The 16,057-nt window shown below is 43.1% G+C and overlaps 1 protein-coding gene across 2 annotated transcripts in view; it reads left to right on the top strand.

Annotated features, from left to right (window-relative positions):
* Nucleotides 1-16,057, top strand: part of LOC122666773 (aspartic proteinase 36-like) — a 65,335-nt gene that overhangs the window by 34,922 nt on the left and 14,356 nt on the right. For both annotated transcript variants that reach the window (XM_043862843.1, XM_043862842.1), the window contains exons 7-8: nucleotides 11,010-11,100; nucleotides 11,352-11,427. In XM_043862843.1, coding sequence (XP_043718778.1) covers nucleotides 11,010-11,100; nucleotides 11,352-11,427 — 167 coding nt within the window. The remainder of the gene's footprint in view (nucleotides 1-11,009; nucleotides 11,101-11,351; nucleotides 11,428-16,057) is intronic.

Consider the following 16,057-nt stretch of genomic DNA (forward strand, 5'->3'; position numbering starts at 1 on the left):
CCACTGGAGATGATAGAGGCAACAACGGCAGATCTGTCCAGGCCGGAGGAGTAAATCTCTCTGGGGCTCACAATGGAAGAGAGGACACCAGAAGGGTGCCATTTATCTAGCCAGAGCAAGGTGGTCGAACCATCATCGATCCTGCAAGAAATGGCGTCCCTGGCTAAATGCCTCACCTGGAGAATCCTGCGCTAAACCCAGGAGGAGTCAGCCCCTGGGCTAATAGACCAAATGGAGTCCCTACGGAGGGGCCCTGCATAAACCCAAGAAGTCCATATGCTGGTTTTGTTGGTGAGGAGCTTCCAGATAAGCTTGATGGATCCAACAATGTTGACATCTTTAATTCTCCTGAGCCCAAGGCCTCCTTCATATTTGGGGACACAAAGGGAAGCCCATCTCATGGGATGAAGGAACCTGGCAGAGTCCACTCCTTTCCAAAGGAAAGCACACATAATAGATTCAGCCGCCTTGATAGTAGCCTTTGGGAGGCCAAAAACACCACTCCAATAGATGTAACAAGACTGGAGCACCGATCTAATCAGCTCAAGCCAACCTGCATAGGATAAGAGCTTGGCTTTCCAAAGCTGTAGCCTCTTGCGAAGGAGATCCAAGATGGGGGAGCAGTGGTGGGCTGAAAGTCTGGCAGGGATGAGGGGAAGGCCAAGGTAGCGGGCAGGTAAGGTGCCTATGGTGAAGCCAGAGAGGGAGGATAGGGAGGCTTTGGTGGTATCAGGGACACCGGCAAGGAAGATTTGGGACTTAAGGAGGTTGATGCGGAGCCCAGAAAGGTCCTGAAAAAGGTGAAGGGAGGACATGATGGACTCAATGGAGAGGAGGTCAGCCTTGGAGAAGATCATGAGATCATTAGCGAAGGCAAGGTGAGTCAGGTTAGTAGGCTTACATCTAGGAATGGGGGTGATGAGGTGGAGGTCAGTTTTGGATTGGATGCTACGGGAGAGGACTTCCAGGGAAAGGGGACAACCTTTACGAATACCAACAGAGGAGGGGAAAAAACCAGCCGGGCTGCCATGCAGAAGCACAGAGAAGCGAGGGGTGGAGATGCAGTGATAGATCCAGTTAACAAAGATAGGAGGGAAGGACATCTTGAGGAGGACTTGGGAGATGAAGTCCCAACGGATGGAATCAAAAGCCTTATGGATGTCGATTTTCAAAAGGGCAGACGGAGGGAGGGATTTGCGGTCGAAACCTCAGACGATTTCCTGGCAAAGGATGATATTATCCGAGATACTTGGGCCAGCAATGAAGGCGGATTAGTTGGAACTGACAAGGGAGTCGATGACAAGGTTGAGCGGTTGGCAAGAATTTTAGCAATGAACTTGTACAGGAGATTATAGAGGGAGATGGGTCTAAAGTTAGACATGGCCGAGGCTCCGAAGAACTTGGGAATGAGGCAGAGGAAGGATTGATTGATGCTATGAATCTGATTAGGATTGAAGAAGAAGCTTTTGATGGCAGCGATAAGATCGGTGCCAATGATGTCCCAACATGTGGTGAAGAACCCCATGCTAAACCCATCAGGGCCCGGGGCTTTGCTAGCCTCATGGGAGCGAACAGCGGAGGTGATTTCCGAGTCAGAGGGGATGGGGCTGAGGGAGCTGAGGAGGTGAGGGGGGATGAATTTGTTGAGGAGGTCAACAGGAAGGGGGGGTTGGGAGGTGGAAGGGGGACAAAAGATACCAGTGAAATAGTTCACAGCTTCAGCTTTGATGGCATTGACAGAGGAGAGGACCGAGCCATTGGAGGAGGTAAGAGAGAATGGAATTGGAATTGGAACGGGCTTTAAGGGAGCGGTGAAAGAAGGCGATGTTCGAATCTCCAAGCTCAAGCCATTTGATTCTGGATTTTTGCTTAAGAAAACTTTCTTCTTGGGAAAGAGAGGAAAGCTCAGAGGCGGCAAGGACTTCTTCCTCAGCGAGGGAAGGGTTGAGGGGGTCAGACTGAAGGCGGAGCTGGATGGAGGAGAGGGTGTCCCAACAAGAGGAGATACGAGAAGAGATGTTGCCAAAGGTGGAAGAATTCCAAGATTTGAGAGCCATCTTGACATTTTTGAGCCTTTTAGATACGGATAAAAGAGGGGAGGAGAAGGAGAAGACAGGGATGCTCCAAGCGGCTTAGACAGCAGGGAGGAAGCCAGGGTGGGAGGTCCACATATCAAAGAACTTAAAGGGTTTCCGGCCAAAGGATAAAAAGGGAAGGACAAAAAGAGATATGGAGGAATGGTCCGAAAGACCAGGAAGGTCGAAGAAGGCATAGGAGGAAGGAAGGGAGGAGAGCCAAGGATCATTGACTGGGACTCTGTCAAGCTTGCAAGCAACTCTGTCAATGCCAGAGCGCTTGTTGTGCCAGGAGAGATAGCACTCGACCACCTAAGGTCGTTAAACCCAGAGTCATCTAGACAGGAATTGAAAGCTGTGACGACTTGCAGGTCGATAGGGGAACCTCCTAGCTTTTCATGATTGAAGCGGACTACATTGAAATCACCACCGATGCCCCATGGAGAGGAACCAACAGACAAGGAAATGGAGTGGATATCCTCCCATAAAGGAATTCTATCCGGGTGACGGTTGAGGGCATAAACCATGGTAAAGAAGAAGAGGTGATTGTGGAGGTGGTCAGAAATGCTGAGGTGGATTAATTGGGAAGAGGAAGAAGAGACCGAGATATGAAATTTGGAGGGATCCCAAAGAATCCATATTCGGTCGAAAGGAGAATGGTCATAGTTGGAGAGGAAGGACCAAGAGGGGGCGAGAGAATGGGCTATCCTGGATGAATTGGGCTTGAGCACCTTGGTTTCGAGGAGGCAGCAAAGGGGGGATTTGGAGGATTTGAGATGGGCACGAATCTCAGCTTGTTTGGCCGGGGCGTTTAGCCCACGGACATTCCAAATGGTCCAAGGGATCATAAGAGGGGGGGGTGGCAGCCAACCAGAGGTGGAGGTGACTCTGGACCCCGGTGGAACACTACGGGGTCTGAGGCGGTAATCCTTCAAAGGGGTAAAGCAGACCAAGGTGGAACTAGAAAGGAGGGTTGGGGTTGGGTCAACAAGCTTAAGCTGGTCTGGTTCAAAGGAGATGGGGGGTTAAGTGGGTTATAGTGATGGGTTGGTGGTTCGGGTCACCAGGGGTCGGGTTTAACTGAGGTAAGATAAGGGGAGAGGGTTGGGCTTTAGAAAGAACATGTGGAAAGGTCTAAGGGGTTTTAGTGGAGAGTGGGGACAACGTTGGGGCCAGTGTCGTGGGTAGGTGAAAGCTGGAAAAGGGGGGGCAGTGGTGGTCAACAGGGAGAGGGTTGGGGGTTTCATTAACGAAAGAGGAAGGGGTTCTAAGCAAAGGCAAAAGGTGATTTACAGAGGGATCTGCAGCGGGAGGCTGAAGATCAACGTTGCAGGACTTCAAAGGCTCGAGGAGTACAGGTGAGACAGCGACATCTCCAGCATCGTCAGGATCCAGACTCGACAGAGCAGCAAATCTGTTGTGTCCAGCGTCAGAAGGACAGCGAGGTAGGTGGGCATCGGGCACCTCGCCATCGGAGGGGGCCTCGTCTAGGCCTCTGTGTTTTTTTCGGCGATGGTTTCTCTTCTTTTTCCGGCCACGAGAGGGGATGGGGGAGCTAGTATCTTCCAGAGCCATGGGGGACTTCCTAGGTTATTCCTCATCCTTCATGAGATCAGAACAATTTTTGACTGGTGCCGGAGAAGGCAGGGAGACCCCATTTCCAACAGCGGCAGCTTCCAACAATTCTTCAGGCGGTGAAGCATCACGGAGAACATTACCAAGGACCCCAACCTCAACCGAAGACTCAACAACAGGGAGGGGTGCGGTTGTGGTAACCTTAGAGGCGAGAGGCCCAGGAGCGTAGTGTTTCATGGTGTGGCCGAAGAGTTTGCAGTTGGAGCAATGGTGAGGCAGGCCCTCGTAAAGGACTCGTTGAGTGAAGGAGTGACCATCTTCCTCAAGGGTAGTGACGAAGTTAGGTGGTGGGACATCAGCACTGAGTTCGACACAGATTCAAGCATAGGAGAGGCGGTCCATTCTCATGGTGCGTTCATCGGAGAAGAGGGGTTTGCCGATAGTCGATCCGACAATACTAAGACCAGAGGGGCACCAAAAGTGGAATGGAAGACCAGGTAAGTTAATCCAAATCGGTATGGACTTGAGATCGATCCTGCAGAGGGAAGTGCGATGATCCCACTGCCTAAGGAAAATTTGCTTCTTACCATTCAGCCAAGGGCCTCCTTCTAGCGCACGGGCTTTGTCTGATTCATCGGAGAATCTGAAGATAAAGATGCCATTGGATAGCAGATAGATGTAAACGGCTCCAGCAGCTCGCCATTGCTTAAGGAGAGAAGTCTTGACAACATGGTAAGGGGGACGGCCACCAAGGAAGTGACCGACGAGGCAGCACTGCCATTTAGAAATTTTGTCATCAAGCAAACCTTTGGGGCAGAACCCAACAATGGAGTCATCCAGGGAGGTAGGTGGGACAAAATGGAGTGAGTGTTAAGCAGGTGCAATAGGGGTGTTGCCAGAGAGGAGGGAGCTCCAAGAGTTGGCAGCGGTGGGACGATGGTCAGGGACAGGGCTCGAAGGGGAGGACTGGGTGGGTAAGGTTGTGGGGAAAGGGGCATGGCAAGAAGCAGAGGGGCAGGAAGAGGGGCAGGCAGCAAGAGGGGCTGCCGGAGGGGAGGGGAGCATTCCGGGAGGACTCACAGTTTCATGTCTTGGTTGCGCAAGTCTTCAAGAATTTTACTTGAGTTCTTGCAAAATTGAAGTTGGACTTGAGTTCATAATTATTTCCTGTAGCAGCTGGTAGACTAATGTAGGAAGGCTGTGCAGCCTTGGTAGGGTAGAACCTATCCTTAAGAGTCCTAGGCTGAGCTCGGTCGACCATGGTCAAAGTTGGTGGACGTGAAGGTGGTATTCTAACAAGTCGGTTGGTTAAGTCATGGGTCCACACTTTAGCCACCTAAACCGATTAAGAAGTCTCTTTTTTTTAATTTTATTTTATAAAGAACAATTAAAAAAAAGACTAGAAAAATCACTAAAAACACGAGGGAACTAAAGACAGTTGGTGCATCTGCCCCTCAAAGACTGAAACAATGATTCCAAAGCTGTAAGGTTGCCATGTAGGTTGACAGCAAGGGAATCCGTATAGTCTTCGCTAGCCACCTACCTGCGACTCCTGGCGGATTCTGATGTAGAGTGGATGACTACTATACGTTTTTGTTTCCAAACAAAAGCACTCACAATGTTGTTTTCCTGTTATCAAAGTTGGTCACCTCCAAAAATAAGTCACATGCCAATCCAAACCACCCAAACGAATCAAGGGGCAGCGTTATAGGTGATGAAATCCCATGAGGTACACCAAGATTGGCTGGGTTTGGGCATATGAAAAATTTTGGATTCAGTGCACATTCTTTAAAACAGAACAGAAACAACATGAGTTTTATTTTTTATTTTTTTTATTTTATTTTAAGAAAAGGATAAAGAAAATAAAACACTTCGATTTACTTAAAAAATAAGAAAAACAAAGTGGACAATTATCTCCCCGGCAACGGCGCCAAAAACTTGTTTGTCAAGAAATAATACCGCAAGCGTACGGGTCAATCATAGCTACGGGTCGAACACAAGGAGATAAGCCACTCTATCTTACTTATTTAAAGTAACGCGAAAGTGAATCAAATTAAGATAATTAAACTAAACTAACGGTCCTAACACATGCATCTAACGATTCCAATGGCCTAACCATTCATCATCTAACCTTCCAAAATCTAGCATGGAATACGAGATTGACGGATTAAAACTACCACATCCACACACATACAAAGAACATAAATTCAAGAGTGTGGAGAGGCTCTCTAAATCTTGGATTTTTATCTCTTCTTCCTTTTACATCAAAGCTTGAATCCCAAGAAAAAAGAAGAAAATAGAAAGTAAAATATACAAGTTCCTAGTTTAATACACCTTCTATTTTCTAAATTGAAAACTTTCTAATTTGACTCTTGAGCATAGATTACATTCTCATGTGTTTCCTTTTTCTTGCAGGTGTCTTCTCCAAGTATGTGAATAAGGCTCCCTCAATCTTTGACTTTTCAACTTCCCAAGTATAAGAGAATATTTCCCACAAAATATCCACCACTTGTTAAATCCTCATAGAGCCCTTGGAAATTCGGTGAGAGAGAGAGAGAGAGAGAGAATACTTTAGAGAAAAGCTAGAAATTCCCCCTTGTGCTTCACGATTCTTAGTTGCCCATGTGATGGAAGAATCTTGATAAAATAGGAAATTCAATCTTCAAGATTCCAACACTTATTCTCCTTGAAATCGTGGAAAGTGGGGCCCATGTGTAGTTGGCAGCCACTCTCTCTCTTATAGCAATAAAAAACGCAGAAGGGTGTCTTGTGCTTGATAAAATCTCAACCCTTGATCACAATCATCTTCTTTGATGCCAAATATACTCCTGGAAAATCGCAGACTGCCTCGGGCTTGTATTCCAGCTCATTTCTGACCCATTATTCTTTTCTGGCCCAAAAAGAATAATCGCTTGCATGATGGCCTAAATGAATGCGTACTTGACATGCAAGTGGTCCACCTTGCTCAGAATTTCACAGCCATGGAAAAAAACATGGTGACTTTACGTGTAGATTAGGAGATACAGCTCCCGATAGCCCAGAATAGCATAAAATGACCTAAAACTTGAAAAACACAGAAAAATACCCGAGTAACTCTGTTCAATGTGGTAAAATGCATGCTTTATGCCCTAAGATTTCACACATAAATGTGCTCATCAAGAGTTCACAAACTCCATAAGCCATAGCCCTAAACTCAGTCTCTGCATTAGATCTGGCCACCACAGGTTACTTCTTGCTCCTCCAAGTGACCAAATTGCCACCCACAAATGTACAATAACCTGATGTGGATCGTCTATCTAAAACTGAACCAGCCCAATCCACATCAGTGTAGCCTTCAATTCTCAAATGGTTGAGTTTGGTATATAGGAAGCCTTTTCTTGGGCAGGACTTCAAATACCTGAGGATCCGGTAAACAGCATCCAAGTGCCCACTTTTGGGAGCATGCATAAATTGACATACCACCCCAACTGCACAAGTGATATCTGGGTGAGTCAAAGAGAGATAAATTAACTTTCCTACAAGTCTTTGGTTTTTCCCTGCATCAACCAATGAAGGTCCACAATCTTCCCTTAATTTGTGATTCTGATCAATAGGAGAGTTTGCTGGCTTACAACCCAACATTCTTGTCTCTTTCAATAAGTCTAGCACAAATTTCCTCTGGCATAAGTTTATTCCCTTCTTAGATCTGGACACTTAAATTCCTAAGAAATATTCCAAATGTCCAAGATCTTTAATCTCAAACTGTTGGGCTAAATAAGACTTCAATCCTATTATTTCAGCTGTCATTCCCAGTCACCACAATATCATCTACATAGACAATGAGGGTTGTGATACTATCTTTACTTCACCGGGTAAACAGTTTGTGGTTAGCTTGGCTCTGAGAATACCCATTTTTCAAGATGGCCTGACTAAACCGCTCAAACCAAGCCTTCGGGGACTGTTTGAGACCATGTAGTGCCTTCTTGAGTAAGGTACTAAAACTCGGGTCTCGATACCAACTTGGCTCTTGGAAAAACCGAGATGAGTCGAGATCTTGCCGAGTTGGTGCATTTTTTTTTTTTCCAACTCGAAGCCTCAACTTTGGGTCAACCCGAGATCTGGACCCGAGATCCGAGATCTCACCGAGATATGTCGAGTTTTGTCCAATTAGGTAAGGTATTTAAGTGGTAGGTGGGTTAAAATAATGGGTTGAAACCGAGATCCAAACCGAGATCCGAGATATTGCACTTTTGAGACTCGCAGGCAGTCTCGTCTCCGCTTTTCCAAAAACCGAGAAACTCAAGATCTCGCGAGTTCTCGATCTATGTTCTTGAGGAGAGACACTTTCCTTTCAGCTGAGGGAAACTTGAAGCCTGGTGGAGTTTGCATGTAAACTTCCCTTTCTAAGTCAACATGGAGGAAAGCATTCTTCACATCTAGCTGATACAATGGCCAAGTCCTATTAACTGCCAGAGATAAGAGGACTCTTATTGATTGTGTTTAACCACAAGAACAAATGTTTCCTAATAGTCAATCCCATACACCTGACTGTATCCCTTGGCCACCAGCCTGGCCTTATATCTCCCATTGTACCATCTGATCGGTACTTGACTGTGTAGACCCATCTACATCCAACTGGAACTCTCCCCTGGAAAGATCAACCAGTTTCCAAGTGCATTTCTTTTCAAGAGCCATCATTTCCTTAGACATGGCTTGCTTCCACTTTGGGTCAGACATAGCTTCAGTAACGTTTTTGGGAATAGAAATAGAAGAGAAGGCAACACCTGTAGGAGAAAGTGCATCATAGGAAACAAACTGGGCTATAGGATTAGTGCAAGCTCTCTTTCCTTTTCTAATAGTAATAGGAAGGTCTAAATCAGAAGGAAGAGGAGGGATGTCACCTGCCTGAGGAGGATGTATCTCAGGATGTGGATCCAAGGAGTTCTCTTGACTGGTCTTCTTTTGCTTGTTCTTCTTTCTCTTGTACACAAGGTAATTATCCTTCACATTACCAGAACCACCACCTGAATTATCATCAATATCAGCAACAACCCCTTCTGTGTGTTTCCCAATATCAAACTGAAATGGATGAATAGGCAAGGGGGGAAGAAAAGGGATGACATCAATAGCCTCTTCACTCCTACTATTCTCCCCTTGAAGAGGATGCTAAGGAGTAAAGAATGGAACAGACTCAAAGAAGGTGACATCTTTGGAAAGAAGTCGTTGGTGGGAAGAGGGATGGTAGTACTTATAGCCTTTGGAACAAGATGAATACCAAAGAAAGATGAAGTTAAGGGCCTTGGGATCAAGCTTAGTCCTAGCAGATTTATTGACATGGACGCAGACACACCGAAACACCTTGGGAGAAAGAGAGAAAGCAGAAGTCTGGGGAGACAATGTTTCCAAAGGGGATTTAGAGCCAAGAAGTTTAGTGGGCATGTGATTGATTAACAAAGCAGCAGTAAGAAGGGCATCAGACTAAAAGGTCTTAGGGACATGCATGCCAAAGAGGAGACTCCTAGTGACTCCCAACAAATGGTGATTTTTTCTCTCACTCACCCCATTCTGTTGGGGTGTGTCAACAGAAGCTACCTGATGGATAATGCCATTGTCAGTAAAAAAGTTTTGGAGTCCGCTATACATATATGACCCCCCTTTATCAGAACCAACAATTTGAATTGGCTTACCAAATTGAGTAAAAGTCAGCTGATAAAAATTTGAAAGGCAGCATAGACATTACTCTTTTGTTTCATCAAAAAAGTCCAAGTGGACCGGGAATAGTCATCAACAAATGAAACAAAATAACGATAAATAGACAAAGAAGTAGTGGGAGTGGGCCTCCAAACATCAGAGTGCACAATATGGAAAGAAACACTGGATCTACTACCATGGTAGGGATAAGGAGAACCACAATGTTTAGCAAACAAACAGGGTTCACACTGAAATACATGGGAAGGAGGAATTGAAGAAAACCAGTGTGGCAATTTTTTTCTCGTAACACCGAATAATGGGTGGCCCAAACTTTGACGCCACAACATTACAGAGTCAACGGTACTGTTGTCACTACACCCACAAGCGTAGGACTGAGTAGTAGGTTGTAATGCCCTGCATTCTTGTTTCTATATTTTAATACTTATTTGGATTTGTTTTGAATATTATAATGCTTGATGTTTTGTTTATTATATTTATATATATATATTGCTGAATAAAAATTCTACTACCAAAACCCCAAGAGGGGGTGGGGGAAAAAAGGGGGGGGATATACAGAGAGGAGAAAAGAGGAGAGAAAAAAGAGGGGGAGGGGAAACAAAGCCACAAGCCTCAAACCACCTAAGAAGAGGTAGGGACTTTAAGGAAGAAATATCTAAACCCCAGGATACAACAATATGCCTATTCCTTGGGGTATCAAAAATAGGCCTATGAGGGATAAAGCTGAGCTTGGAGGAAACATCAAAAGAGATGGCTTTCCAAATCAAATCAAAAGATCGAGAGTTGGAGGTCCATCTCCTAAGATTCCTCTCCATCCAGATATGGTGAATAACGGCTCCAAAAACAAGCTTGCCAACAATGTCACAGATAGTGCATCCAGGGAAGGTCATGTCCAGCCAGAGCCATTCTCTATTAAAGGCCAAGGGTCTCCTGCAACAAGGCCAAATGGTCGAGAGGGCTTTTTTCCAGATGGTGGAGGTAAAGGGGCAGGCAAAGAAGAGATGGGCAATGTCCTCAGAACCATTCCAACAGAAGATGCAAGAGGGGGAGACAAGGATATTTCGGTGGAGGAGGAAGGCTTAGGTTGGGAGGCAAAGGCTAAGGGTTCTCCAAGTTGTGAACCTATGGCGGGGGATGTGGCCTTTGAACCAGACTAATTTGTCCCAAGGGACAAAGGGGCCAGGGTTTCGAACAAAGTTCCAAGCTGATCTAAAGCTAAATAGATCGTACGAGCTAAATAGTTCTTGAATCTTAGAAATTCTTGTGATTCTCAATTTCCTATGGATTCCTTCTAGCATTCCACAAATTCTTAATCTAAAAGAAAAATCCTCCCTACAAGAGCCCCTCCCCGACAAAAGAAAGGAAGTCGCTCACATGCTGCCCACTTGTAACTCCGAAAATATTCTCATTTCATCTATGCATTCTTGTGTGTTCATACCAATGTTATGTATCTATGTATGTATGCATGGATGGATGTATATAATCGCTCTTCTGTGCTTTTTCCAAAAGATTATATCGGACATATGGTTGCGGTGTCGACCACTATTTACTGTTTAGTTGAACTTAATTCTTTATTCCATCTGATTTTAGAGAAGTCGAGAATAGAATTTCTCTTTCTTTCTTTATATCTTTTATTTTTAAGTAATGTAGTCTTGGCCCTTACTATTGCAGCGTGGATGATGGATTTCCTACTGTTACTTTTCGTTTTGAAAATTCACTTTCGCTGGTGGTTTATCCTCATGACTATTTGTTCCCGCTCTCAGTAAGTAAATCAAGTTGCAATTGTCAGTGGAGTTCCTTATTAGTTATGGTCATAGTCCTGAAAGAGAGTATGATATATTCCATCTTTAGACCATAAATCTTGCCACTCTTAATTTAATCGTAATTTTTAGTAATAGATTCTGGTTTTCCAGTTAGGTTCTGCATTGGTTACATCATCACATTATTAAGCGTCTCTTTGATCTTCCTTTGTGATACACTGATTCTATTTGTTAACCTTTATCATCTTTACAGGACACTGAATGGTGTATTGGTTGGCAAAATATTGGAAACCAGTCCAACGATTCCTTGAACATGACTATTTTTGGTGGTATACAGCAAAAAATCAATTATCTCAGTTCTCATTTCAAATTGCTATTTCATTGAACTGCATCATAATATATTCACCATAGTTAAGCTTGGTTAATGTTTATATATTTCCAATTGCTAATATACACCAAGAAATCTGTTGACACTGTAGATTTCTTGGCGTCACCTGGGTGTCCAGGTGCTCTTTGTTTGAAGGGCGCCTTGGTCGCATCACCTAGGCGACATCTTGACGCCTTGTTGGTGTTACCTTCATTTTTTCTCCCCTCCAACGCATAGGATTGCCTAGACTTTGTGACAACTATGGTCGACACTCGAATATTAATAGAGGAGTATGTTGTTGCCTGCAATTATGCGTCAATATCCTTTGCCTGCAATTATGTGTCAATATCCTTCACTAACTTGCAACCAAGTAGAAGATAATATTTATCAATTAGTGCAGTAGTGCACACACACACACACACACAAAGAGGTAGAAGACTGGGTAATTTCGCAACTTATCAGTATAGACATTGGGACTGGCTGTCACTTTCTTTAGTGTTGAAAGGCAAATGGTTTGTATGACTTTCATGTATAGATGATGTATATTGGTGGAGGCTATTGTAACAGAATCAGATCATAGAGTAACCAGTTCCTAGGGTTGAGCAGGAGGAGAAGAAAAAGAGAAAGATGGCAGACCGATGGGAAAAAGATTGCAGTCCCATTTGGCTGCTACTACCTTTATTTATAACATAACAAGTTTGATTAATTACTAGAACATTACTTATGTGTATTTACACATAAATCACTGAATAAGAAAATAACATTACAAAAACACCACTGCTGTTCATAACTTATAACTCTTAACACTCCCCCTCTGGCTGGAGCATAGAATCACCCATGCGCAGTTTGGAACCATAGTTCGAAATTTCGTCTCGTCTCACCATTTCGGGCTGGTCGAAATTTCTGAAATATTCTGAAATTTCGGCGAAATATGGTATTTTTTCTGCCATATTTCGGCACTCCATCTCGGTGCGTTTTTTGCCATATTAAGGCCTGATACTTCATGTACACCCTTATTTAAACTAAATAAACACATTTAAACATTCATATTGAAAAAAAATGAACTCAAAGTGGTGTTCTGGGTTTGCACCCTTGATTGATAGTATATGGTCGGACCCTGATGTATAAATAGTTAAATACACATTATTTAAGTACTAAAAGACATAATAAGAAATTTAAACAAAGTAATGAAACAAAAATAAAGTCAAATGTAGCCTTTAGTTTAAACTTTAAACTCATAAAGTCATAAGTGCATAAGTTCATAAGTCATAACTCTTAAACTCCATAATAGTCAATAGTTCAATACTCAATACACAAAGTCACAACTCACAACTCACAAGATTCACTACTTTCATAAAACAAATCCTAGTAGTGTCGAAATATACCAAAATTTCATGAAATTTGAACATTTTTCAACGAAATATACCGAAATTTCACGAAATTTGAACATTTTCATTTCGGAAGCCCATCTCGTCTTGGTAGTGTCAAAATTTCTGAAATATTCCGAAATTTCGGCGATATATCGCGAAATTTTGAACCATGTTTGGAACAATCTTGAAGAAAAAATATTCTGAAAACAAAACCTTGGTAAACATATCACCAAGTTGGTTTATAGAACTAACAAAAGGAGTAGCGATCAACTTCCGCATCACAGCATCTAATGACAATCAACCTCTATATGAGTATCCACCAAGGGTTTTGAATCACCCATTATATAGATAGAGAGCCCACAGTAGAATAGAAGCAGAAAATTTCAGAAACAGCAGCCACACCAAATACCAGACCAGAATCAATAGCAACTGTAGCACCAAAACTGCAGACAGCACGATACTCAAATTGTAGGGAAAAGAAATTTCCAGATTTCAGCAGAAACCTGATAGAATTATGGCAGCAGATCTGATCTGGATAAAATCTTGATTGAAAGTTCAATTTAAAAAGTAGAATAACATACTAAAATTTCAGGGCAATCCAACCGCTGGATGAGAAGCTACTCTATATTCTTACAGAGAGTAGGAAATCTCATAATTGAGAAACCAGAATGCTGTAGGGAAGAGACTCGGAATCAGCAACCAGGAGCAGCCACAGGTAAACCAGAATGAGCAACCATTCTCAAATTCAGACTTCAACTCAGAGAACCAGAAGACTAATATTGCAGATAAGATAAACACCCAAAAAAAGCGAGGCAAATTGCAAGGAAAAAAATTCACATTTAGGAGAAAATACCAATCAGACATGGGAAACAACCCTGCAAACACTGGTCATAATCTGAAGGTTGGATTCGCAGATACGGAGGAATCACAAAAATAGCAGGGTTTCAAAAACTGCATCAAAATAGATATGATGATCCCAATCAGAATCAAAATACAGCCATACCTTGATCAGATATCATACCAAATCAAATCACAGCAACACATCAAACCCTTGTTTCCGTATTTCAACCAACAAGGGAAGTCATCACAAGTAGCAATGGTTGCTGCACATGCCACATGTTTTCTTCGAAGACTCTCAAACCAGAATTGATGAAACTGCATAATACTGAGTAGGTGTGCTCTGATACGATGTAACAGAATCAGATCACAGAGTAACTAGTACCTAGGGTTGAGCAGGAGAAGAAGAAGAAGAAAGATAAATAAAAAAAAAAAAGAAGTGGAACAGAAAGAAGGCAGACCAACTGGGAAAAAGAGTGTAGTCCCAATCAGCTGCTACTACCTTTATTTATAACATAACAAGTTTGAATAATTAAGAAAAACCATTACTGATATGTATTTGCACCAAGTCACTGAATAAGGAGAAAAATTGAAAAAAACCCCCTGGTTCATATTCTTTAACTCTTAACAGTTATTATGGAGTGTAACCTACTTACTGGGACAAGTTTTTTTTGGGTGAATAAATAATTCATTACCAAAGAGAAAGAGAAATACAGCAGCCCCAGAAAGAGGGGGGGAGAAGAAAGAATCAAACATAGCACAAAGGAGCCTGAGCCTCAAACAGAGGAGGTAGAGGCTTGAAGGGAGATAGAAGAAAGACCCCATGATACAACAACAAGCATGTTCCTTGGGGTGTCATTACATATAGAGGGAACAACTGCAGAGAGCTTGACTTTAATTTCAAAAGAAATAGAATCCCAAATCTGGTGGAGAGACCGAGAGTTGGTAGTCCATTTCCTGATATTACGTTTCATCCAATTATGATTGATGACTAAGGGAACAGCCGCAGAGAGCTTGACTTTAATTTCAAAAGAAATGAAATCCCAAATCTGGTTGAGAGTCTAAGAGTTGGTAGTCCATTTCCTGATGTTATGTTCCATCCAAATACGATTGATGACAGCACAAAAAGCCAACTTGCCAACCGTGTCACATAGAGAAGATCCAACAAAAGTTATATCTACCCAAATCCATTCTCTAGTAAAAGGGAGGATTCTCCGACTTCTAGGCCAGCATTTTGCTAAGATGCCTTTCCAGATGGAGGAGGAGAAAGGGCAAGCAAAAAATAGGTGATTTGTATCTTCCACAGCATTCCAACAAAGGCCACACATGGGGGAGACAGCAATCTGGCAATGGCGAAGAAAGGACTGCGTTGGAAGGTAGTTAGAAAAAGCTCTCCATACTGTAAAACAATGGCGAGGGATGTGGTGCTTGAACCAAACTAGCTTCCTCCAAGGAGCCAAAGAACCTCTAGAGCGAATAAAGTCTCAGGCAGCTTTGGAGCTAAAAGAGCCAGAGGAATTCGACAACCAGATAAAACAATCACCTCTCCCAGATTCTAGCAATAGAAGGCAACACACTCCAAATATAATTAAGTGCAAGGTGAAGGGAGGGTGGAGGAGTCCAGCCAACTGGATCTAAAATATCAGCCACCATAGCATGTCTAGGAAGACCAGAACTATCTATGATTCTAGGGCAGACCAAATGAAGAAGGATTCCCCCATAGGGTGTTAGAGTTGTTAAAATATCTTGTATAAGGGTAGTTCTGTCATTGTCCTGTTATAAGATATGACCAAGTTATATTTTTCTTTTTCTTGTTTTATTTCTCTTTACCTCCCTAGGGAGGTCTATGTAATTTGGAGGAGTTTATTAATAAAGTAATGTGTGTTGAGAACATCTCAACACACATAATCGATTATTCTCCCAACCTTTCTTCTTCTTCTTCCTCTCTTCTCTTCTCCCCTTCTTCTCCTTCTAGTTTGCTGTAAATCTCTTCTCTCTTAATAGAATCGATCCATCTTCAAGTTCTAACTTGGTATCAGAGCTGAGTTCTATTTTTGAGAGTCGGCTAAGCTTAGTTTTTGTCTTTCTCCTCCCTTTGGAACCCTAAAAGGATAGAGGGTTCCACTAGGAGCTGTATAATGTAAAGTATTACATCCTTTGGAGTTCCATTCTTTGAACGAACATAAAATGGAGGGACTATAGATGCTGCTGAAGAAGTTTGAAGCTCTAAAAGCTGCTCCTCAAGTTACCGCCAGCCTCTACATTTTTGTTCTTGTTTCTTCCTCATCTCTCAATCTTTTGGAATGAGATTTGCTGCATTTGGATCACCTAGGGGTATCCTTTCAGACCCCACAGCACTCGGTTGAAGAGGGGCACAGTTTGAGG

This window comes from Telopea speciosissima, chromosome 7 (assembly GCF_018873765.1).
Source record: "Telopea speciosissima isolate NSW1024214 ecotype Mountain lineage chromosome 7, Tspe_v1, whole genome shotgun sequence".
In the NCBI taxonomy this organism is placed as follows: Eukaryota; Viridiplantae; Streptophyta; class Magnoliopsida; order Proteales; family Proteaceae; genus Telopea; species Telopea speciosissima.